The 24562-nt window shown below is 49.9% G+C and overlaps 1 protein-coding gene and 1 long non-coding RNA gene across 2 annotated transcripts; both read right to left on the reverse strand.

Annotated features, from left to right (window-relative positions):
- Positions 1-704: 704 nt before the first annotated feature.
- On the reverse strand, positions 705-2975 carry Rnf26 (ring finger protein 26). Its single transcript, NM_153762.3, has one exon. The coding sequence runs from the start codon at positions 2871-2873 to the stop codon at positions 1599-1601; it is 1275 nt and encodes a 424-aa protein (NP_717095.2). The 5' UTR covers positions 2874-2975; the 3' UTR covers positions 705-1598.
- Positions 2976-13691: 10716 nt separating this feature from the next.
- Gm10687 (predicted gene 10687) lies at positions 13692-24409 on the reverse strand. Its single transcript, NR_152189.1, has 2 exons — positions 24285-24409; positions 13692-15217 (listed from the first exon to the last, which is right to left on the reverse strand). It is a non-coding gene; the product is annotated as a predicted gene 10687 (long non-coding RNA).
- Positions 24410-24562: the final 153 nt, after the last annotated feature.

Raw genomic sequence — 24562 nt, forward strand, 5'->3', positions numbered from 1 at the left:
CACATTAAATTATGGGGGTGATCCCCTAATTTCCTGCTGGCAGTGGGAGGGGAACTGTATCTGGGGGGGGGGGGGTCGTCTAGGCTTCCTGTGTCTTCCAGATAGGCCCATAGGCTCTAGTTCACACCTGCAGCAAAAGGTCCTACGCTCCAGCTCATCACAGTACCAGGCCCTGTATCAAGACACAAAATAAGACGCAGGGCATGGGGCATAGTGGCACACGTCTTTACTCCCAGCACTTGGGAGTTCAAGGCCAGCTTGGTGAATCCCAGGACAGTCAGGGATACACACAGAAACCCTGTCTCAAAAAAAAACAAAAACACAGACAAGTACCAGCCCCTCCAGGAATGGGAGGGCCGACTGGCCTCCAGGCAGCAGATTCTGCTCTGTCCACGGGGAAAGGTTAGCACAGTAGGAACACAGGAAGAACAGGGACAAGTTCACATTCTGCTCATAAGAGTTTATAACGCAGTACAGAGAAGGCGACTCAGAACCACTGACTGCAAGGCAGGTCAGAAGGGCAGGCACTAAGCAGCCATGCTTGCTGTGGGCTTTCCTCTTGGCACCGCCAGTCGCACAATCGCCTCATCCCCACCCCTGAAGCTCGCCATCCAGTTGCTCGCTTCTTATTCTAACTACTCTCAAAAGACCTGGAGACAACACCAGCTGACCGGCTGCTGGAGGACCACTCCCAAGGACCACACTTAGAGCTGTCAAGAGAACTTTATTCATAGAAACTGGGCAGTCCGACCGACTAAATGGAGCTATGACCCCTGAGGCCCAGCCCCTCGTTTGGACCCAAGTGAAAAGTGCGGGATGCCCTCTCCACTGCCGGAGAGAGCCCAGGAGGAATGCTATGTTCTATGCCATGTAGGGAATGAGTAGACATCTGGTTGTTCCTTCCGAGGCTCCCCATGGAGCTGGGGTGCCTGAAGGTGAATGGTCCCAAAGCCAGGTGTAGCTGCACCCCTGTACTCAGGGATAAACTCCTGACTCCAGGTCCTGGTCAAGTTGGGAGTCTTTAAAAGACAGTGACAGGCAGAAGGGCATCTGCAAGTTTCTACTCCCAGACCTACCAGGGCAGAGGCTCTGGCTGAACATAAAGGTTCAAGATCCAAACCAAGAAAAAACAAAAAAGAGAAAAAGAATCAAGATCACTCTAAGGCCCATGAGTTTCCAAAATCCTCAAACAACACTGATGTGGCGTGGCGTGGCGTGGCCTGGGGGAAAGGACCAAAAACTCCAACAAAAGAGCCAGAAGCAGAGAAGGACAGCCCTAGAGGCAGGCATCTGGGTGGGCCCTGGCAGGCGCAGCACAAGAGCCCACCACAGAGTCTCAGGGCCCTTGCATAGTGACATACTCACCACCCTCAGCATCTCAGGGCCCCACACAGGATTTAGAGAAAGTGTTACTCTGTCCCACCCAGACTGGAGTCTTCCAGAGTATTCCAAGCTACACGTCCTGGATATATGGCTTGAGGCTTGGCAGAGTCGCCGCCTTCGGGGGCAAAGAAGACTCAGGCCAGAACCCAGAGGCAAAGTGTTGATGCTGTCCCGGTGTGTGGAGCGCAGAGGATGAGCAGGCAGGGAGGGAGTCCTCAGAGGTAGACATTGAGGGTTTGCAGGATGCTGCGGCGGCAGAGCGGGCAGTTGCGATGGTAAACAGGGTGGCGCATGAGGATCTCAGTGCAAGCCTGGCACAGGCACAGGTGCCGGCAGGGCAGAAGCAGCACCGTTTTGCTCTGGTCCTGGCAGATAACACACTTCTTCCGCTCTTCTTGCTCCTTCAACAGCTTCCATGGGTCCTGCCCAGCGGCAGGCTCGTCCTCGTTGAGTTGCTCTCGGCCTCTAGCTGGTGCAGTTCTGATGACCTCCTCTTCTGCTTCAGGAGGAGTGTCCTGTGGCTGGATCCTGGCTGAGAACACCCTCCTGGGGCCACCTTGGGGGGCTCCTGGTGCTCCTCCCCGATTTGGCCAGCTGGCCAGTTGTAGGCTGCGGCTCCAGACTCTGCGCCAAGCCTCCAGACCTAGTGGAAGGCGAGTCAGCCGTACGATATCCTCCCAAAGCCGGTGGTAAGATGGGCGGGCATGAAGCTGACTGAGAGCTTGAGTGGCCAGCCTCAGGGTTTGTTCTGGGTGCAACACAATCAAAATCACTGCCAGCACGCAAGCCAGCAACACCAATCCAGTGAGATGGAAAACCACACAGCTGGCCAGCAGGCGGGCGGCTGAGGCCAACAGCTCCAGTGCTAGCTGGCAGGGGGTCCACAGGAGAATGGCCATAGCCACTGCACTGCTGGAGATGTGAGCGAGGAAAGCAGCCACCACGTCTGTCATCCTCCAAAGAGGCCCCGTTACAGCATCCCACAGGGCCAGCACCAGGGAGAAGAAGTTCTGAGTGCTGATGAGGCAGATGTTGACTAGACTGTTGATCACATAGGCCACCAGGCTCATGGCAATAGCACATATGTCACAGGCCTGGCGCAGCAAAGCATGGCCATTGGAGACCATGTTCAGGATGCCCCGATTCAGGAATTCCCGGCTCCTCAGAGCTCCGTGGGAGGCCAAGTGCCCCAGTAGCTTTAAGCTCTCCAAGCCAGAGTAGCAGCTATAGAGGAGCGTCCCCAAGGCCTGCAGTCCCCCGAAGGTAAATCGGACCACAGCTTCAACTAAGGCCAGCAAAGAAAGCAGGAATCCTCGACCCAAGTGCAGAAGACTGGTAAGTACCGTGTGTGGCAGATTGTAGATGAAGGCCAAAAGCCAGGCCAGGGTAGCCAGGAGGGAGGACACGAGCAGGAAGTTGAGATCCAACATCAAGGTCAGCAAGTCCAGCACCAGGCCCACCCCATTCACCACCAGGTAGACAGCCTCCATGATAGGGCTGCGAAGTTCAGGACAAAAGGAAGGCTGGCTCCTCAGGGAAGGCGGTGTCAAGGTTGCCACTATTGTGGCGAGATCGGAGTGAATTTGGAAGGGATGCGAACGTCTAACCAAGGAAGAAGCAAGGGCTACAGAAGTGGGCTTCAGGGAAGACTTTTACAGAAGGGAACGGCGTCCCGGCTTGGAAGGCGGAATGTTCGGGAGCGAAGAGGTGAAACATCTCTAAAGTGACAGCGAGCCTGGACCGGAGGAAGCACCTCAGCGTTAGGAGCCTGGAGCGGTAAACACGACAGGGCCACGGGTCAGACCGGGAGGAGACCCGCAAGGATGGGACGGAGTCGGGAAGGGCCGGGTCGGGGCCGGGTGGGGGCGGCGCAGGCTGGGCGCGGGCTCGCGGTCCAGCCACGCAAGTGCCCCTGTCCCCGCCCGGCCCCTGTCCTCCCGCTCGCGGCGAGTGGCACCCAAAGGGAGAGCGGGACGGAAAGTCAGCCTCGGCAAATCCCGAGCGCGGCCTCGACTCCACTGGGCGCCGCCATCTTGTTTGCGAAGGGACGTGGCAAGCAGGGGGCGGGACTATAGCCTGTGGCCAATCAGTGAGGGGCAATGGGCAGAAATGTCGACAAACCATTGGTGGTTTTGAATGGCGCCCAAAGACAGTTTCCAATGAGAGGGGTGGAAATGTGTTTATAAAGCGCCCCCTCCTCTTTGAAGTGGTGATAGGTCCGTTAGCATGTCGGTATAATTTTCCCTCCCTGTCCCGCTCCGCCCCTTAAAGAGCCAGAGCCACACTTTAATGAGGCTGCCTTTAAGTGTTGTGGCCCCAACTCCACCTGCTCCCGATCCTGCGTGCATTCTTGGAGCTCTGGGCTAGGCTCTGAGATAGTACCTCCTCCGCGTACGCTGGGACCCCCGCCTCATCTCATTCATTCATTCATTCATTATTTATTTATTTATTTATTTATTTATTTTTGGGTTTTCGAGACAGGGTTTCTCTGTGTAGCCCTAGCTGGCCTGGAACTCACTCTGTAGACCAGGCTGGCCTCGAACTCAGAAATCCGCCTGCCTCTGCCTCCCAAAGGCATGCACCACCATGTCCGGCTCATCATTTATTTTTTATCATTTATTAAGCACTTAACATGCCTTGGAAATACAACCCTTTTTAAGATTATCGTCTTATCTCAAGCTATTCACAAAGTGAAAAAGATTGTTAAAGGAGATCTGTTGTCATTGAGAAAAGGAGCCACAGAATGAAGGAGCTCTGCTTTCTACCTTGACCCCTATCAACATGTAGGCCATCTGTAACCCATACATCAAGAGCTCCAGTGTTTTCTACTTACCCGGAGGTCTCTCGGGTGACTATCATACTTGTTAGCCTTAATTGTCAACTTGGCACAGCCTGGAATCATGTGAGAGAAACCTCAATTTAAGGGATTGCCCAGGTGGGTTTGGTCTGTAAATTTGTCTGTGAAGGATTCTTTTGTTAATTGACAGAGGAGGACCCAGCCAACTCTGGGTAGCAACATTACCTAGGCAGAGGGGTCCTGGACTGTGTAAGAAGAAAGCTTGTGGAGAGTGACCCAGGAACTGTACCAGCTAGCTAGCTAGCCTCAGCCTCCATGGTTGGCAAAGGTAATGTGTAACTCCAGGCGCCTGCCATGACTTTCTGCCCCAGCCTCCCTCAGACATGTACTGTGACCTGAAGGTAAGATAGACAAACCTTTTCCTCCCCGCAGTTGCTCTTGGTCAAAGTGTTTTATCACAGCAACAGAAAGTAAACAGGACACTTATCCTTCCCCTGGTCACCTCTGTTTGTTTTTTTAATTTCCCACTTGTTTGGAATTCAGATTCTCTGTTGCCAACTCTGAACAGTGAGTAAGCCCTTCATTTCCTTCAAGCATCGCCCATGAAAGACGCGAGTGCTTGCCTCGAATTGAATGAAGTACACCCTCAGCACTACACATCGAGGCTTCGTAGGGGCACTTGGGAGGCAGAGGCAGGCGGATTTCTGAGTTCAAGGCCAGCTTGGACTAAAAAGTGAGTTCCAGGACAGCCAGGACTATACAGAGAAACCCTGTCTCCGGGGTGTGGGGTAAGTGTGTGTGGGGGTGGGGGTGGGGAATAAGTAAATAAATAAAGCCCAGCCAGTTAGCAGTATACCTTAGTCAGTACCTAGGAGGTAGAGGCAGGCAGAGCTGGTCAAGTTCCAGGACCAGCACTACATAGAGACTCTGTCTCAAAAAAAAAAAAAGAAAGAAAGAAAGAAAAGAACCAGAGAAATGGCTGAGCAGGTTGTCAGGTCCCAAATAGCAGAGCTGTTGACACTATCTTAGACAGATTCTGGCTAGGTAAGCAGAAGGGTTGTTACCAGGTAAACAAGCCTAAAGATTACGGTTTATTAGAAAAGCAGATCTCTTAAAGCAGTTTCTGTTCACCAGGAAGTTCTCTTAACCTTCCCCCAAAGGTCAAACCCTCTGCCAAGGGCACCTAGTTCCATTTCAATCTTGACAGCTTGTATCAGCTCAGACCCCCACATCCACCTCACCGTCACATAAAATCTGCTTTTCAGCCACGTCACCCCTCTCCCTGCTTGTCCCTCCAGCCCCCAAACACACCAAGAGATGGTCTTCACAGTCTGATTCCAAATAAATCTTTCTTTCTGCCCACGGAGCAATCTAGTTCAGTAGTTTCTCTGTGCCATGGCTTATACGGGTAAAAAGTCTGGTGGCCTGCACCCAATTCCCAGCAGACGGGAGAGAACCGCTTCCACAGATACATGCAAGTGCGCACGCGTGTGCTAACCTGAGTGCACACACGTTAGAGACCCAGGAGGGTGGCAGGTGTCTTCTATCACTTCCCACCTTATTTTGACTCTGTTCTCTGGCCAGTGGGTTCCTGATGCTGGAGAGTCAAACTCCTGTCTTCTTACTGCACACACAGGAAGTGCCTAGACCATCTCTGAAGGCCTCACGTGTGGGTTTGGTTTGGTTTTGTTTTTTTTGTTTTTTTTTTTTTTTGTGAACCTGTGTCTTCAGCCTGCAGCTAGTCAGGTGTGGATCCTGAAGCAATTTAAATTTCCTTCACCAAGTTTGTAGAGCTGGGACTGCCAGCATTACCCACAGCTGGAACCCAGTTCCCTACACCCACAATCACACCTGCATTGGTTACAATTAAACAGCTAGCCAGGATCTGCAACATGGCTCGCCTGTAAAAGGGGCCTGCTGCTGCCTAACCTAATGACCTTAATCCCAGGGACCCACATAGCTTTCTATGGGAGCATGGGAGCACACACACCCCCCATAGATAAATAACTGTAACTTAGAAACCAGTGACAAACCAAAGCAGCCAGTTTTCCACAGTCGGAAGAGGGGCTGAAGAGATGACTCAGCAGTTAAGAGCACTGGCTACTGTTCCAGAGAGGTCCTGAGTTCAATTCCCAGCAACTACATGGTGGCTCACAACACATCTATAATGTGGTCTGATGCCCTCTTCTGGCATGCAAGTGTATATGCAGATAGAGCTCTCATTCACGTTAGATACCTGGATGGATGGATGGATGGATGGATAGATAGATAGATAGATAGATAGATAGATAGATAGATAGATAAAAAATTTAAGCCGAGCGTGGTGGCACACGCCTTTAATCCCAGCACTTGGGAGGCAGAGACAGGCGGATTTCTGAGTTCGAGGCCAGCCTGGCCTACAAAATGAGTTCCAGGACAGCCAAGACTATACAGAGAAACCCTGTCTCGAAAAACCAAAAAAAAAAAAAAAAAAAAAAAAAATTTAAAGAAGCAGGGAGAGACCTTGGGTGCCAAAGGCAGTCCCTGTCTATCTGGGACAGACCGTTTTGCCTGATACGAGGTATACTAAACCAAAGTCATTTTAATGAGCCACAGCCCTCGACCGGAGTCCCAGGTGTGGGTAAGGTGGGAAATCCTAGCTCAGCAAACTTGGTGGAGGAAGTTTAAATTACTTGCCAGCTCAGAAGAAAACCTGATACCTAGCAGTTCCTTGCAGGACTGAGAAGGTAAAGAGCTCTGGGAGAAGGGAAGCCCTCCAGGCCTGCAATAGAAGCCAGGGCATCTGCACTGCAGGCAGGCAGGCAGGGCCTTTCTTCTGCTTGGTAAGAGAAAGGCCAGCTGGACATGCGCAGGGCTTTCTTAGAGGTTCCAGGGTGTGTGTGGGCTAAGGGACTCAGACCAGGACAGAGTCTCCAATTCAAGAGGCTGTTCTGTGAACGCCTTCATCTCCCAGACAAACATTCAGTAAGATAAAAGTGTTTTAGTGCCGGGCGTGGTGGCGCATGCCTTTAATCCCAGCACTCGGGAGGCAGAGGCAGGCAGATTTCTGAGTTTGAGGCCAGCCTGGTCTACAAAGTGAGCTCCAGGACAGCCAGGGCTACACAGAGAAACCCTGTCTCGAAAAACCAAAAAAAAAGAAAAAAAGTGTTTTAGCTGAAGGTTTTCTTTTTAATTTATTTAATTTAATTTTTTTAATTATGCAAATTAAAGCTAGGGTCTAACCCAGTGGTAGAGCATTTGCCTGGCATGGGCAAAGCCTTAGGTTTCATCCCTAGCAGTGTGTGTGCATGGGCATGTGTGTGTGTGTGCACACATGCATGAGAAAGAGAGAGAGAGAGAATTGTGTATGTGAAAGTCTGTGTGTGAAAGTATATATGAGTGCATATACAAAGAAATTATTTACAGGGTCAAAATCAAAGTCAAAGTTATTTTAGGATGGGGATAGGGTAGCTCAATGATGGAGCTCTTGCCTGCCGTGTAAAACGCCCTGCATTCAATCTCCAGCACTGGGTAGGGGAAACTATATGCAAAGGTAGATTCTAAGCCAAGCATGTTGGCTCACACCTACAGTCCCAGTTCAGGAAACTGAGGCAGAAAGATCAACGTGGATTTGAGGCTAGCCTGGTGTCTCAAATACAGAGAAAGATAAAGGAAGAGAGGTGTCATTGCTCTTCGCTCCTGCCCTCTCCCCACAGGTGTCCCTTCTGGTAGCATGCATGCTTTAGAAGTCACATACATTCTAAGCTCTCTCTATAAAAGAATCCATGGAGGATCGAGTGAGGCCACCTGCTTCTTCACAGGTGCTCTCAGCCCAGTGAGGAGCTGCCATGAGCAAGGGCCGCCCTGCTAAGCTGAAGACACAGATGCACAAGAAGTTATGGGAGACGTGTATCCATGGAGAAGTGCCGGCTTCCAGCCCTTTGCGGCTTTTGCAGTGGATGACCGTGTGGAGATGCTAAGCGGTGGACAGCGGCAGAACACTAGGAAACAGAAGGCTTGGGACAAAGTTAATAGCGCCTGTTCACAAAGTTCACAAAGGACCCGTTTTCACTGTGTCCTACAATTGGGTCATGTAGGGCTGGCCAGGTGGCTCAGCTTTTAAGAACACAGTTGCTCTTCCAGAAGGCCTGCTTCTATTCTTCCTAGCACCCACATGGGTGCTCACAACCACTAGGGTCACTCTGCTTCCAAGGGTTTAATGTTCTCTTCTGGGCTCTGAGGACCGAGCAAAGAGGTGGTGCCTGGATATACATACAGGCAAAACATTCATAAAATAATCAGCTGAAAGTTGTTTTAAAATCAGTTTATGTGCATTTTCATATACAATTTTTTTAAAGATGTATTTACTTCTATTTATGTGATTGGGTCCTTAGCCTGAATGTACGTATGGGCATCATGTGTATGCCTGCACCCAGGGAAGCCAGAAGAGGCAGGACAGGAGTTACACAGATGTTAGTAAGCCACAGCTGCCACATGTGTGCTGGGAACCCGGGTCTTTTGTAAGAGCAGCAAGTGCTTTTGACCACAGAACCATCTCTCCAGACCGCTGAAATTTTTTGATAAATAAACTTTTGTGATACTAAAACAAAAAATAGCCTGGCAGTGGTGGCACACAGCCTTAAACCTAGCTTTCAGGAGGCAGATCTCTGAGGTCAAGGTCAGCTTGGTCAACAGAGTAAGTTCCAGGATAGCCAGGACTACACAGAAAAACCATGACTCAAAAAAAAAAAAAAAAAAAAAGATACCTGTTAATCCCTCTATCAATTGGGCAAAACCGTCATTAACTCTAGCATTCATTTTGGAAGTTAAGTATCTGGCTTAAATAAGTATCCTTCTAACTGGAACCTTGAGGTCCTACTACCACTTTTCAAATGTTTTTCATCTTTATGCGAATGGGTTTTCCCTGCCACATGCATGCAGGTGGCCAGAAGAGGGCGCCAGATCCCACAGGATTGGAGTTACAGATGGCTGTGAGCTGCTCAACGGGTGCAGGGAATTGAACTTGGATCCTCTGGAAAAGCAGCTCTTAACTGCTGAGCAGTCTCGTCAGCTCCTCTGCTACCTCTTTATCTTCTGGCAAACAGAGGAAGCTGGGAGTGGTGGTGCACACTTCTAATCTAAGTGCATGGGAAGTAGAGGCAGAGGAGAACCAGGACAATTAAGGAGAATCAAGGACATCCTGGGGTACAAAAAAAAAAATCCAAAGCAAGCTGGGTAGTGATGGTGCATGCCTGTAATCCTAGCACTTGGGAGGCAGAGGCAGGTAGATCTCTGAGTTTGAGACCGGCTCCCTCTCCGGAGTGAATTCTAGGACAGTCAGGACTACACAGAGAAACCTTATCTCAAAAACAGAACAAAACAAAAACAAAGCAAAAGCAAAACAAATATTTTAAAATGGGGATTACCTTTGAACTCAAGGCAATCCTCCTCCCGAAGCCTCCCAATTTATGCATGTTTGTTTAAGAAGATGGTTTTTTATTCCAGTCTGGGTCTAGCAGAAAATATAAACTCTCCATCTCAAAACCCTCATTTTCAAAAGGGCAAGAAGGAATTTTTACAGCATGCTGGGGGAAAGCCCTGATCAACAGACTTGTCCCTGGGGAATGGTACATGTCCCCTCTTTAAAAGATAGGCCTAATTTTGCAAATGGAAAAGACTCCTTGATGGAGTGGGGTCATCTATGGGTGAAAAGCATGGATTGTGACAGATGCGAGGAAGGGAGGCTAGGAGGTGACAGCTTTGTTTACAGTGTGCATCATGTCCCGAGGAAGCCTTCTGGTCAAGCACTTGGCTGGCTTTGTACCCCCTGGCCGGTTGAGTGTAGTTGAGCACTGCATAAGCTCATTTTTTTTTCCCTTCTTGACAGCACATCAGAACCCATGTCCTTGAAACATGAAGTCATTGAAGTACACAAAAGCCACAGTCTGTGGTTGTGCAGGGAAGAGAGGCACTTGGATGCTCCTGCCTTCTAGCTTGCGGTTCCAGAAGGACCACACGTCATTGCCTGCCACCACAGATGCCAATACGCCCAGATTGGAAATGACTCTAAGCTATGACTTTCCACAGAGCCAGCAGTCTGAGAAGAAAGAATTCACATCCCATCGAGCAGGCCAGATGTATCAGCACATGTTTTTTAACCCAGCACTTGGGAGACCGAGGCAGGTCTCTGTGAGTTTGAGGCCAGGCTATTCTACATAGCAAGTTCCAGAACAGCCACGGCTCAATAGTGAGACCTCCAGGTCAGGTGCCAGCCTTGTCTCTGAGGGGGGAAGGGTTGGCACACTCTTCCTCATCCTCTCCCAATGGGAGGATGCAGCTGGGTTTGCATACACCCAAGGGTCTGGGGTACATCCCCTACTGCTCCTCCTTCACCTGGTCTAGGGGTTAACAGGCAAATCATTGGTGGTATTCCTGTTGAGCTATTTGCAAACTGCACCTGCAAATGCCATTCTATAGTAGGAAGTATAAATGCCTCCTCAAAGAATATGAGAGTCCCTATCTGTCCCTCTTGTCTCCTATCAGAGGCACTCACACTGGAGCCTGAGTTGGGAATTTTGATGCCTGCCTGGGTTCTACGTATGCACAAAAATATGAAGTGGAAACTTGAGGGTTCTTTGGAAAGTCCGTTGGATGATGTTTTCCTGGGACAAACATGTGAAGGAGTGCTTTCCTGAAGTGGACACAGGTTGAAAGGCTAAGGCTGACTCGTGAAGGAACGTTTCACTGAAGCAGACAAGTGAAAGGATGTTCTGCTAAGGCAAGCACGTGAAAGAACACATGATGAAGGATTCTTTGCTCACAACACACATGTGTTGGTCTGCCTTACATTGCATAATGGAGTTCCATTTGTCAAGACTCCTTAGAGAGAAACACACCAAAAACTTTCTAGCGATGGGCTGCTTGGGCTTGCGTTGATTGACAGAGTGATGTCAGCTGAGACAGATGCATGTGCTGAGGCAAGACACACATGTGGAGGCAAGACTGGAGGACACATGATGTTTGGAGGGAATGCAAAAGGACTCTATGGATAGTGACAGGGTGGGGTGGGGTGGAGTGGGGTGGGGCTGAGTTAGGCTTGCTTATAGAGCAAGCTCGGCAATGCTTGTTAGTCTCGTGTCTTCACTGATCTTTGCTTCACTGAGAGAGGCACAGCTGAGAACTTCTCCTGACGTTCCTGCTGGCCCTTGAGGCCTGGCTGTCTGGGCTAGGTAGTGACTCCACTGCCGATTCGTGTTTACTATCCCGGCTCTGTTGAACTGGACTGCTGGTGTATCTGTGGAGTATTTGCCAGTGACACAAGTTGCCGCTACTAACCTGTGAACTGAACTGCCGATTTCCAGACACAGATGAGAGTTGCTCCAAAGAACCTTTCTAGACAGGTCCACTTTCTTCCTCCACACCTCATATCCTTTCTTTTCCACTACCTCTGGTGGGTGGTGGGCTACAAGGGAGGTTAAAGTGTTTTAAAAGCATCATTAAAAATAAAGTTTGGGGGGCTGGAGAGATGGCTCAGCAGGTAAGAGCACCCGACTGCTCTTCTGAAGGTCCAGAGTTCAAATCCCAGCAACCACATGGTGGTTCACAACCATCCGTAACAAGATCTGACTCCCTCTTCTGGAGTGTCTGAAGACAGCTACAGTGTACTTACATATAATAAATAATAAATCCTTAAAAAAATAAATAAAGTTTGGAAAAATTAAAGTTACAACTTTTTTTTCTTTTTAAAAATGTACGTTTGGGGCTGGTGAGATGGCTCAGTGGGTAAGAGCACCCGACTGCTCTTCCGAAGGTCCAGAGTTCACCCAGCAACCACATGGTGGCTCACAACCATCCGTAACAAGATCTGACACCCTCTTCTGGTGTGTCTGAAGACAGCTACAGTGTACTTACATATAATAAATAACAAACATCATGACCAAGAAGCAAGTTGGGGAGGAAAGGGTTTATTTTTATTTGGCTTACACTTCCATACCGATGTTCATCACCAAAGGAAGTCAGGACTGGAACTCAAGCAGGTCAGGAAGCAGGAGCTGATGCAGAGGCCATGGAGGGATGTTCTTTACTGGCTTGCTTCCCCTGGCTTGCTCAGCCTGCTCTCTTATAGAACCAAGACTACCAGCCCAGAGATGGTCCCACCCACAAGGGGCCTTTCCCCCTTGATCACTAATTGAGAAAATGCCTTACAGTTGGATCTCATGGAGGCATTTCCTCAACTGAAGCTCCTTTCTCTGTGATAACTCCAGCTGTGTCAAGTTGACACAAAACTAGCCAGTACAATGTTCAAGTTTTTAATTGTATTTTCTTTTTGAGATCAGGTCTCACTATATAGGCCTGGCTGGCCTTGCACTGCTGGTCTTCCTGACTTGGCCTCCTGAGTGTTGGGATTACTGGATCCCTCACTCTAGCAATAAATACACATTTGAAGAGAAGTGTGGATTGATGTTACAAAGTGAGAGCAGAGTGTTCCCTGGGTATTACTGAAAGCACCATAGATTTTTTTTTGTTGTTGTTGTTTTGAGACAGGGTTTCTCTGTTATAGCCCTGGCTGTCCTAGAACTCACTTTGTAGACCAGGCTGGCCTCGAACTCAGAAATCCGCCTGCCTCTGCCTCCCAAGTGCTGGGATTAAAGGAGTGTGCCACCACACCCAGCAGCACCATGGATTTTTGAGTACTTACATTTACTTTTATTTTGTCTTGTGACAGGGTTTCACTATGTAACCAAGGCTGGCTTCAAACTTGAGGCAATCTTAGTATTAGCCTTGTAATTGTATTAGCCTCCCACATAAGTACACTTTGATAGTCTGTTGGAGCCTCTCTACCCACTAAGCTATCTTGCCTAAAACAAACAAACAAACAAAAAACTTGTTCAAGGCCAGCCTGGCCTACAGAGGGAGTTCCAGGACAGCCATGGATACATAGAGAAACCCTGCCTTAAAACAACACCCCCAATACCACCCCCAAATAAATCTTAAAGTTGGCTTGGTAGCGTTTGCTTATAATCATAGCACTCAGGAGACGGAAGATTCCAGTGTTTATGGTTACCCTTGACTACATAAGTTTGAGACCTTGTCTCAAAAAATAAAGGGCACCTACATGGGTGCTCCCAACAGTTTATGACTCCATAGGTGGTTCCAGGAGATCCAATGTCCTCTTCTGACCACTTCAGACAGCAGCACATACATGGTACACATGTATATATTCAGACAAAACATAGGAAAGTGTGTTTTGGGAGAGTCAGAGCTGCACAGTGAAACCCTGTCTCAAAACAATAATAAACAAATTTTAAAAAATATATTTTAGGATTTATTTATTATAGGTAAGTACACTGTAGCTGTCTTCAGACACCCCAGAAAAGAGCATCATATCTCATTACGGATGGTTGTGAGCCACCATGTGGTTGCTAGGATTTGAACTTGGGACCTTTTGAAGAACAGTCAGTGCTCTTAACTGCTGAGCCATCTCTCCAGCCCCTAAAAAACATTTTATTTATTTATTATTTTTTTTGTTTTTCAAGACAGAGTTTCTCTGTATAGCTCTGGCTGTCCTGGAACTCTGTAGACCAGGCTGGCCTCGAACTCAGAAATCTGCCTGCCTCTGCCTCCGAGTGCTGGGATTAAAGGCGTGCGCCACCACGCCCGGCTATTCTATAGGTCTTGATGATTTCCTACTGGCACGTATAAGGAGCACTCAGCACTCTCTGGGGCATTGAGCAGGTGGTGAACTCTCTTCAATCTGTTTTAAAAATCATCCTTAGTGGGCTGGAGAGAGAGCTCAGCAGTTAAGAGCACTTAACTGGGGTCATGAGTTCAATTCCCAGCAACCACATGGTGGCTCACAACCATTGGTAATGGGATGTGATGCCCGCTTCTGGTGTGTCTGAAGACAGCAATGGTGTGCTCATAGATATATAACATAAATACGTAAATCATTTTTTAAAATCACTCTTATTGTTAATAAGTTCTATGTGTGTATATGTGAACACTCCTACCAGTGACCATTTTCCTGTTACTTAGCAAAGACATTAGGCTTGGGACAGTTTGCATGACTACATCAGCTCTCCCTGACTCCCTGGAGCAAAAATCTCACAGCCATCAGATCATCCTGTGTCAGAATCAGCAATCTAGAACACTGACAGAGGTAACTACACAAAGACTGCAGCCAATTGCCTAAGCTCCCGGAGGTATCAGAATTTTCACTATACCAAGCCTTGATGATCTCTAGATGACCCTACAACCATTTCCACCTGCGACAGGGGTGGAACACTCCCCCTGGTGGCTTACTAGAGGAATTTCATGATGCCAAGAGGCAAGATGGAGCCGGGTGTAGTGGCACACGCCTTTAATCCCAGCACTCAGAATGCAGAGGCAGGCGGATTTCTGAGTTCGAGACCAGCCTGGTCTACAAAATGAGTTCCAGGACAGCCAGGGCTACACAGAGAAACCCTGTCTCAAAAAAAAAAAAAAAAAAATTGGCAAGACGGGGGTTTGGCCCAAACAAATGGCCATGATTGGTCCAAACACTCAGCTGTATACATAGGCCTACTAGACAAGTTGCCTGTGTCCCCATTACATGTGGCGGTCAGAGGACAACTTTCAGGAGTTGGTTCTCTCTCTCCTACCACGTGAGTTCCGGAGAGTGATTTCAGGTCTTCAGGCTTAGCAGCAAGTGCCCCACCCCAGCAGTCCATCTTCCCAAGAATTTAGGAGGCCGAATCAGAAGCGTTTCCATGGACTACACAGGGAGTTCCAGGTGTGCATAGGCTACAAAGGGAGAGCCTGTCTCAAAACACACAGAGCAAAAGATAAACAAATAAACAAACAAACAGAAGGCATGGAGGAAGGAGGGGGAGAAGAGGAGAGGAAACGGAAACAAAAGGGTGGAGGGAGAGGAAAGGACCTTCTGACCCTGCCTCTGCTGGGCTTGTTCTTTTGACAGCTGAGCAGCACTCCCCTCCGCGGCGTGAATGCAGGTCTTCTTTCAGGCCTCAGCCAAGGGTTGGATTTCTCTCTGTGTGGACGTGGGGGAGGCAGAAGAGGCTGCAAAACAAACAAACAAACACCCTCAGTCACATGCCAGGGACAAATGGCTAAAACAAGGCTACACCCTATATGATGTTGGACACTGCCTTCCAGACATTTCCAATTTCCACCATCTAAGGGAGGGAAGGGAGTCTGAAGGGAAATCGAATCTTAGAAAGCAAAGCCTTCTTTGGTTCTGGCCCGCTGGGGCCTGGACTTATTTAATGGATTTAAAGCAACTTGGGGGTATTGTTCCCTTCCTTAAAACCATGCTGTTTATGCCCTGCTGATGTTAATAATTTATCACCATTAACAAATCGCCTGTAACCCAGCCTTATCCCTCACTAACATCCCTCCTCCCTCACAGGATGATGACCATTGGCCAACAGTCCCTTGCCCAGAGCGTGCTTGGCCACCCTCAAAGCAGCACACCCCACTGCCCCTCAGAATGAGGCTAGGTGGCACACTTCCAGGAGGCTGCCCTGGGCCCACGCGGCTGTTAGCAGCAGCTGCTTCACGCATGTGTCTGCTCCCAGTGTTTGGCATGTTTTATTATAAATGTACTTGCCTGTCTCATTATGAATCCACGCTTCTCAAATGCAGGGACGTTGTCTTCACATACACACACACACACCCATCTCCCCCACTCTCCACCAGCTTAGCTGCCCTCTAATGGACTCCGTTCCAAAGGCACAGGGTAGATTAGAGAGAGAAGGGGGCCTCCCCCATGCCATGCCCACTTTGTACCTCGAATCTCCTCTGTCATCTCATTTTGCTACAGTGTTGAGTCGCCACTCAGGATTAAAAAGTAGAATCGGACCCAGAAAGCCTGGGTTTCTGTAACTCTGAAATCCTAAACTCCAGGCCTGAATTCTCCCACCTACTCCATAAGATGAAAGAACAATCCAAATGAGCAGCACTAGGGGGCGCTCTTGGGCCACGAAGACCTCAAGACACCAGTGTAATGCCAAGTCCCCTTTCATCGCATTATTCTGCTGTTGCTCAAAAGCCTTCAGTCGTTCCTCGGTTTGCCTAACTTTTCTTGAAATCCAAGGTGTTTCCCCATAACCTAATTCTGCCTCATCGGAAACACTAGCTAGCCACGTAACACTCCCTGTTCACATAAGCATTCCTAGTGTAACCCACATTTTCTGCTGCAGTAAACATGTATATTAGGAATAAATGAAGGCTTGCAGTGCAAATAGAATGACAACACAGGTCCCCTCCTCCTCAACTGCCTTCTAGCCAGACAGCTGCCTGGAAACTTTGTAACAGGGTCCCAGACCTTAGCACAACTGACTCCGTGAGGGAAATGCCATTCAGGACATAAAACTCAACACAGAGACAGCGCCACCTGCCAAAATGAAAACAGACCTAGTCCATCAACGCCTATAATTCAGGGAAAGCCTCTAAATGTACTAACCTTGCTTTTTGGTTTCTGTAGTACTGCTTTTGGCTGTTTTGTTAACTGAAGTATGTCAACCCAGGACATGGGTTTTGTGCTTAAAAGCTGAGAAAGGCTCAGGGCTATGCTGGTATCCAAACAACAGACATATTACTAGCCAGCTAATAGGGACTATCTATTGGCTTAACCCATGTCTGAGAGGTCCTCTCCGGTGAACCCTCTACAACAAACTTCCCACACAGAACCCAGGCAGTGGTGGGGCACCCCTTTAATCACAGCACTTAGGAAGCAGAAGCAGGCAGATCTCTTGTGAGTTCGAGGCCAGCCTTGTCTGTAGAGTGAGTTCCAGGACAGCCATGGCTACACAGAGAAGCCCTGTCTCGAAAAACAAACAACAAAAAACTATTTCCACATAGAACTGCAATTGGCAATGAACATGCCCTGCTCTCTGCCCTCTTCCTCTTTGTTTCTCTTTTGAAATTTTTTTTTTTTTTTTTTTTTTGGGTTTGGTCTTTAGGTCAAGAGTCTCACTATGGAGCTTTGATTGGCTCTGAACTCAGAGATCCACCTGCTTCTGCCTCCCAAATTCTGGGGTTAAATACTGGCGAGCACTGCCAGGCCAGGCCCTTCTGGTTTTGAGATAGGTTCTCATGTACCTCAGGGGACACTTGAAATCCTGATTTTTTTTCCTGCCTCTGCCTCCTAAGTGCTGGGGGATTACAAGTCTGTGCAATCACCCTGGCTTCCGTCCCTCCCTCTCTCTTTGTTGCAGCCATTTCCCCTGCCTGGAATGGCCAGCCCTTGCTTTTTTTTTTTTTTTTTTTTTTTTTTTTAAGAGAGGATCTTGTTATGTAGAGTAGGCTGACTTCCAACTTGCAGCAAGGCAGCATCTCTGGCCTTCTCCAGCATTCCCAAGTACTTCTCAAGTCCCATTCTCAAGCAGTGGGACTGCAGGTGCACACCACCACACCCCACTGACCTTGTTCCTTTCTGGACAGCTGGCTTTTCTTTGATACCTCCCCGGTTCCAGAAAGACTCTCCTGGCTGGCAGAGGTCCCGGGACCAGGCTCTGGCACTCCCTGTTCTGAGTCCCTGTTCTACCTTCTTTTGAGTCCACAGAGTTCAGCCTTTAATTTGGCTCTTCTCATGACTGACCTTTCTTCAGACCCTCATTGCTTGCTGGGATTGTAGTTCATTGGCAGATGCTCGCTCACCCAGCACACACGAAGTCTCGGTTTGATCCACAGCATTGCATGAAACAGGCAAGGTGGGACATGCCTATGATACCAGAACTCAGGGCACCAGGGCTAGAAGACCAGAAGTGCAAAGCCATCCTTGGTACATAGGAAGTTTAAGGCCAATCAAGACAAAATTTAATTTTTTAAAAAAGATTTATTTATGGGCTGGTGAGATGGCTCAGTGGGTAAGAGCACCCGACTGCTCTTCCAAAGGTCCGGAGTTCAAATCCCAGCAACCACATGGTGGCTCACAACCATCCATAACAAAAATCTGATGCCCTCTTCTGGAGTGTCTGAAGACAACTACAGTGTACACATATAATAAATAAATATCTTTAAAAAAAAAAGGGGGGGTCTTGAATTAAAGAGGCAGGCAGCAGATTTCTGAGTTCAAGTCCAGCCTGGTTTACAGAGTGAGTTCCAGGACAGCCAGGGCTGCACAGAGAAACCTTGTCTCAAAAACAGAAACAAAAAAGAAAGGGTCTTGAAATCTTGCCCAGGCTAGCCTCAGCCCCCTACCTCAGCCTCCCAAGTACCAGGAAAGCATGGGCTATGCTGCCCAGAGTTTCCTCTGAAAGTTTGTTGTTGTTTTTTTGAGTCTTGACACAAGGTGTTTTTGTGTAACACAACTCTGGTTGTCCTGGAACTTGCTCTGTAAACCAAGCTGGCCTTGACCTCAGAGACCCACCTGCCTCTGCCTCCCCAGGAGTGGAATTAAAATAGGAAGCTGGCTTCTATCACCCAGCTAAATGCTAATTTTTCTTTTAAGGATAACATTTCACTATATAAATCCAGGCTGGCCTCAAAACCATGATCCTCCTATCTTCACTTCTAAATGCTGGGACGAAAGGCCTGTTCAAGTACACCCACCCTTTCTCATTTTCTCTTTTAAAGATCAAGATAAACTTGGCTCACCAAAGTGACCCCTAAGTAAAAGTTCTAGGCTGTAAAGTTCCCTGTAAAGAGAGCACAGCTCCTTCTGTCCCTCAGAACTCTGTCCTGGTTCTGTTAGGTAGTAAGCTGGTCTCAAGACCACCAGTTCCTTCAGTGTTTGAGCCCTCACGGCTTCCAGCGGGACAGATGCTTGCAAGAGAAGCAGGTCTGCACCTCCCCGGCTAGTTTGGATCCAAATCCCATGATCCACTGAAGCTCCCCTGGTGGCCCAAAGTAGCGGGGTGTTAGCTTCTTGTGGGTTCTTCTTCCTTCCACCCTTCTCCATCCCCCTTCCCACACTTTCAACCCCCTAACACTAGATAGGAGAAAGGGGAAGAAGAAGGGGCGACTTTATAGACTACTTCCTGCTGATCAGGGGCAGAGTTCCTTAGGGAGAGTTTGAGCTATGGAGTCAGGATATCTAATACCGTCTTCCTTCTTTGCACCAGACAACTTAAACCATAGCCCACCCTGTCTCTCTGGGCTCTGGGATTTATATACCCTCTGAAAAGTCCCCAGAAACTATCTGCTGTTGGCAAAACCACACCCCTGCTACAGCAGGAGACAAATCATAGTTAGCAGCTATGGACAATCTGAAGCAGTCCCATATCCCATATCTGGGATTAAAATGAAAACATCCTTATAATATTTGTTTGGTTTTGTTTTTCACTTGAAACCAGAATTCTCACCGTCTAGGTATGCAGTCTGGGAAGCCAGCAGGTGGGCCTTGTCTATCTCCTTTATTCTCAAGTCAACTACCGTAAGATCCCAACCCTGTCAGGTCCCTTTCTGGGTTGACAGCCTTAAGGACTGAGGGTGTTACGTCCTCCGAGAACACAGGGGCCAGCAGAATGTGACTTCGGATTTCCCACAAGCTCCCCAGCTTATCAGCCTCCAGGACAATGCAAAGTCAAACTTAAGCAGCCCTCTGGGGACATTCCTCCCCCTGGGTGGTGGTATTTGGGAGAGAGGATGTGAAACTTCCTGGGGGTGGGAGTAGGTATAAACTTCCAGCATCCGGCCTGGGCCCCCTACATCCTCCTTACCCCAGATTTAAGCTGGGGACCGGGAAATGGGACGAGGGTATGAACCTAGAAGCCTCAGATCCAGGACTTCACCAGTGACTTGACTTGCTCTGCGCAGGGAGCCCGCTGCTGGGACCCGGTGCTTGGGCAGAATCCTGCCCGCGGGGTCCCACTCTACCCTGGACCCTGAGGCACAGCGGCACCGCACTCCCGTTCTCCCCCGGGACCTGACCCCGCCCTTTCAGAGGAGTGACAGGACCGACTGAATCACCGCTCAGTACCGCGCTGGGAAAGACTCTGAGACCGGATTCGAGATTTCCGGAGAGTCCTATGGTCCCCCTCCCAACTCGACTGAGCCGCCTGAGCATTTTTGGTAATGTTTGGGTTGGTGAGGACGACCGGATGCCCCGCCTCCCCTCGGCATCCCCTGGGCAGGACCTCGGAGCTTCGGGCTGCTGCAGCGCCTTCCCGCCTCGGCTGCTTCTGTGCACTAGAGACCCTGGACGCTGCGAAGTGGGCCTGTGGACTGTTCCACAAGGAGAGACCCCCAGGCTCAGAAGGGACAAGAGTGGCAGTCTAATGTCTAAATATTCACATAAGGGCTGGGAGCAGGATGGAAGGGCCACGACCCCTGTCAACATACCTCAATCACTGCTGCCTTGTTGGCTTTAAGGGTTCATAGTCTAACAAATATCCTGATTCGTTCATACTTGCCTCCCCACATCCCAACTCTACGGCAAGGAAGGGGCCAAGAGAAGAGGCCTTAAGTTCCCAGGGGAGTCCTGGAATGTTGGGAGCCTGGGAACAGACCCAGCAGTACATGGGAAAGCCAGGCGGTGGGAATCCCACCATCCAGCCCCCTCCCCAGCACGAACCACCGGATGCTGCAGACCTCAGCGCCCCAACAGCGGGGTTTGTGCCCGTGGAAGTCCCCACCCTAGCCCAAGTCCGGTGCAACCCTAAGGTTCAGTAGGCCAGCTGTGACGAAGACGCCCCTCCCCCACTCTGCTCCAACATAATCCTCCCCTTTGTGTCACTAGCTTCCCCCCCCCCACCCCCTTCTCTGGCTCCCCCGTCTCTGACCCCTGCACAATAGGGCCTTTGCCGCCTCCAAGGGTGGAGATGAACTCACGGTTTTTCCAAGTTTAAAAATAGCTCCTCCCATCCCCCCTCCAGAAAGCCACCCTCCCCCTCTTCCATGTTGCTGCTGGTGTGCACCCCAATACAGTGTGCGCCTCCTTCCTCCTGCCCTGGGTCAGGTGCGAAGGACATGAGTGAGACTTCGTGTCCGGCCGGAGTAGGGCCTGCTTCCCTCCATTCAATTCCTTCCTACACATCTTCCACCCACCCCTAGTATCCGGTTTCCTGGCTTGGTGTTCTCTGGAGCAATTGACCCCCCCTTCTCACGCACCCTGGTTTTCACTCTGCACAGTCTCCTCCCAGAACAGATCCCCCCTACTCTCTAAAGTCCCCTGCCACCGCTCCTGGGTCCTGTTTTCTGGACAGGGATGGGAGGGGCGATGGGGAGATGGAGACCCCGGCCCCTCAACCTCTACAGATGCCAAGACTGCCGCTCACCGCTCCCCCCACCCCCATCTCCTCATCACAGCTGCAAGCACACTATATTCATTTCCTTCCTCCGCCCAGGCCATCCTTCCCAGCAAAGGGAGTGGGCATCCTTGTCTTTTTACCTCCAACTCTACTCTTCCCCACTGTAATAAGGAATGGAAAGCCCCAGCCACACAGGGCTGTAGGTGACTGGACTGGGATGCCCACTCTCCCATCCAGCCTGTGTGCCTAGCTGCAGTATGCTGCCTCTCGCCTCCCGGTTCTTCTCTCGTATGCTGGTTTCACTCCTGGCTAAAGGAAGTCCTCATGAGAGGGAAGCTCTGTTCTCTGGTGTCTTAGATGAGCTGAAGGCTCTACTCCCACTCACTCCACACAGACTATGCTCTCTGCTCTCTGTTCTGGTTCATAGCCCTTCGAGTCTCTCCAGAGTCCTTAACCCATCTTTGGTTTGTAATTTCAAAAGGGATGGTCTTCATAGACCATGTCTAGGCTGAGTGAGTGTCCCCTGATCCTTTCCTACCAGCTGGAGGCTACTTGCTGCTGCTGCTGCTGCTGCTGCTGCTGCTGCTGCTATTCTATTTTTTAAAGAGTTCTTTTTTAAAATCTTTAAAGATTATCCTAGGCCGGGCATGGTGGCGCATGCCTTTAATCCCAGCACTTGGGAGGCAGAGGCATGCGGATTTCTGAGTTCGAGGCCAGCCTGGTCTACAAAGTGAGTTCCAGTACAGCCGGGTCTACACAGAGAAAGCCTGTCTCGAAAAACCAAACCAAAAAAAAAAAAAAAGATTATCCTATTAGGCTCCTTTAGATAAAGCAGATACTTGTAAGGCAAAATAAATGTTAAGTAAACGTCTTGTGGGCTGAAGGGGTTGTGTGTTCTCCCAACACTGCCCAAACCACTCTTAAACTCAGGCTCTGCATCTGAGAGTAGCTGGGAGTGTAGCTCAGGTATCTACCAGTCAGCCAACGCTGTCTACCTGGCACAGAAATGTGCTACTTTCAGGTTTGTGTTCTTTTTGATTTTCCTAGTAAGCTAACAGCTCCTTACACAGAAACATGGGAAAGACTGAAGTTCGGCTCAGGACAGAGGAACATCCTTTGTGTCAGCAAAGTCTGCTGAGAACGTGTTTTGTGTACTTGACACAGAATGGGGATGGGGGGCAGTAACGCCAGAGGCCTCAGCACCATCCCAGTAACTTAGGGAGATGCCACCGTAGACTTCCAGTCCTCAGGTTAGTGCCGAATTCAGGGAACGGATGCCTGCCTGTGTGGTCTTCATTTTTTCAAATGGTAAGACACCAGTGGGTGTCTTCAAAAACCCTAATAGGAAACGAGACAGAAACAAATGATGAAGAGCTTGCTCTGGGCCACCAAGCTCTCAGGACCCAAGTTACTATATAAAGTGGCCATAGGGGCCAGACCTTTTTTTTTGTTTGTTTGTTTTTTTAAGACAGGGTTTTTCTGTGTAGTCCTGGCTGTCCTGGAACTCACTCTGTAGATCAGGCTGGCTTTGAACTCAGAAATCCGCTTGCCTCTGCCCGGCTGGGGCCAGACCTCTTAAAAGTATAGTCTGTTTGTTTGCTTTGGTTCTGTGCACCAGGAAGGCTGGGATGTCACCCTGAGCTGTAATCTTATTTCCCTTTCACTGCAGAAACGACTCCTTCAACCCCCACCTGGCATCCATCTAAGAGGAAGAATTCAGAACCGACTGTCCTTGGTGGTTAGCTGCCTTTCTTTTCAGACTGCCAGAGAAGAGGATAAGTTAATGGTGTTAAATGAAGAAACAGGGAGGGGGTGCAGCACTTGCCCTGCCTAGCCAGACAGCATCCTTTAGCCATCGCTGCAGAGAACAGGCTTTTCTTCCTATTTTGCTCTGGGCCAGGGGCCAGGGGCCAGTGCTCCTCAGTTCACTCTGGAGGGCAGAGGAGGCAGGGCCCTCTTCCTCTCTCCCATCAAGAGCCCAAGCCTGAGGCCAGTCGGCATGGCTCTGTCTGGAGGCTAATGGCCAGGGAGGAGGGTCAATGAGATTTGAGTGATGAGGTAGATGTGATTTGCCAGTCATCTGAGTCATCAGAACACAGCCCAGAGCATCCTCTCAAGTCACCTGGCCATCTCTGGGGTTTGCTGCCTCAACCCTCCTCCCTCTCTCCAGCAGCGGCAGAAAGGCTGTTTGTTCCCTGTGGGGTGACAGACCCCTCCCTGGTGAGAGTCCCAGCCAAGGGTGAAACCCTTCCTGAAGCTCTGGTGCTAGAGCCTTTTTGAATCTAAGAGTCCAGAAGACCCAGGGAGAAGTTGGGATTAGAAAGGATGGAGGCTAGGGCTCCTGGCACCTTTCTGTGTGGGAGACTTAGGCTTTCAGTAACCTGAGGCCGTTGCCCCGTGAGAGAGTTGAGGGGTGGGTAGGGAAGGCAGCTTTCAAGCATTAGAGAGAGTAATAGGTTTCTGGGAGACAGGCTGTAGACTCCCACATCCGTTAGTATTAACTTTTCCTCATTGAGGTGAGGGAAACCGAGACAGAGACCAGAAGACAAAAAGGATTATCTGGGTCAGGGCGTGGACCATGGGCTTGTGAATTCAGACCCCTTCCTCCCTTCTCTAGGGTAAGAGGGACTTGCAAGAATTCGAATATGAAAAGATAACCCAAAAGGCACCGTTTCCAACTCTCCCGCCCCCTTGCAGGCACCCCTAGGTCTGTGGGACCTGGCACAGTTCTTCCTCCAAGGCTGCCAGGCCAGCGAAGACTCTGGAACAGTGCCAAGCCGGCAGCCGCCGCAGTGAAGCGGTCATTCCAGAAGGCGACCAGGGCCAGCTCCATGCCTCCACAGCAGGGTAGAGGAACCTGACTGAGAGTCCTCTATCAGGGATACCTCTCTGTTGCTCCTCTGCTAGAGGGTCCCCGCTAGTAGTGGACAAACCTGAGCGAGCGCTGCTACTGCGTCCAAGAGTCTACAGCGACCGGGCCAGCTTCTGCCGCCTCGGCCAGTCATTCGAGCCCCAGGACACCTGTCATTGCTCCTTCAACCTTTCCAAGCCAGAAAACGGGAGTTAGCCTCTAGGCCTGGATCGGGGAGCAGCAGCTCGCAGCCAGCGCGCCGGGGGCCCGCCCCCTAGGGCGCGGGGAGGGGGCGGGGGGCTACGCGGGGCGGGGCCGGGCGGCGCCCGGGGTCCCCTCCCCCGCCCCCCTGACGTCAGC

This window comes from Mus musculus, chromosome 9 (genome assembly GCF_000001635.26).
Source record: "Mus musculus strain C57BL/6J chromosome 9, GRCm38.p6 C57BL/6J".
NCBI classification, from domain to species: Eukaryota; Metazoa; Chordata; class Mammalia; order Rodentia; family Muridae; genus Mus; species Mus musculus.

Excerpts from the sequence above, each read along its gene's own strand:
- Rnf26 (NM_153762.3), bottom strand. The coding sequence starts at position 2,873 with ATGGAGGCTGTCTACCTGGTGGTGAATGGGGTGGGCCTGGTGCTGGAC.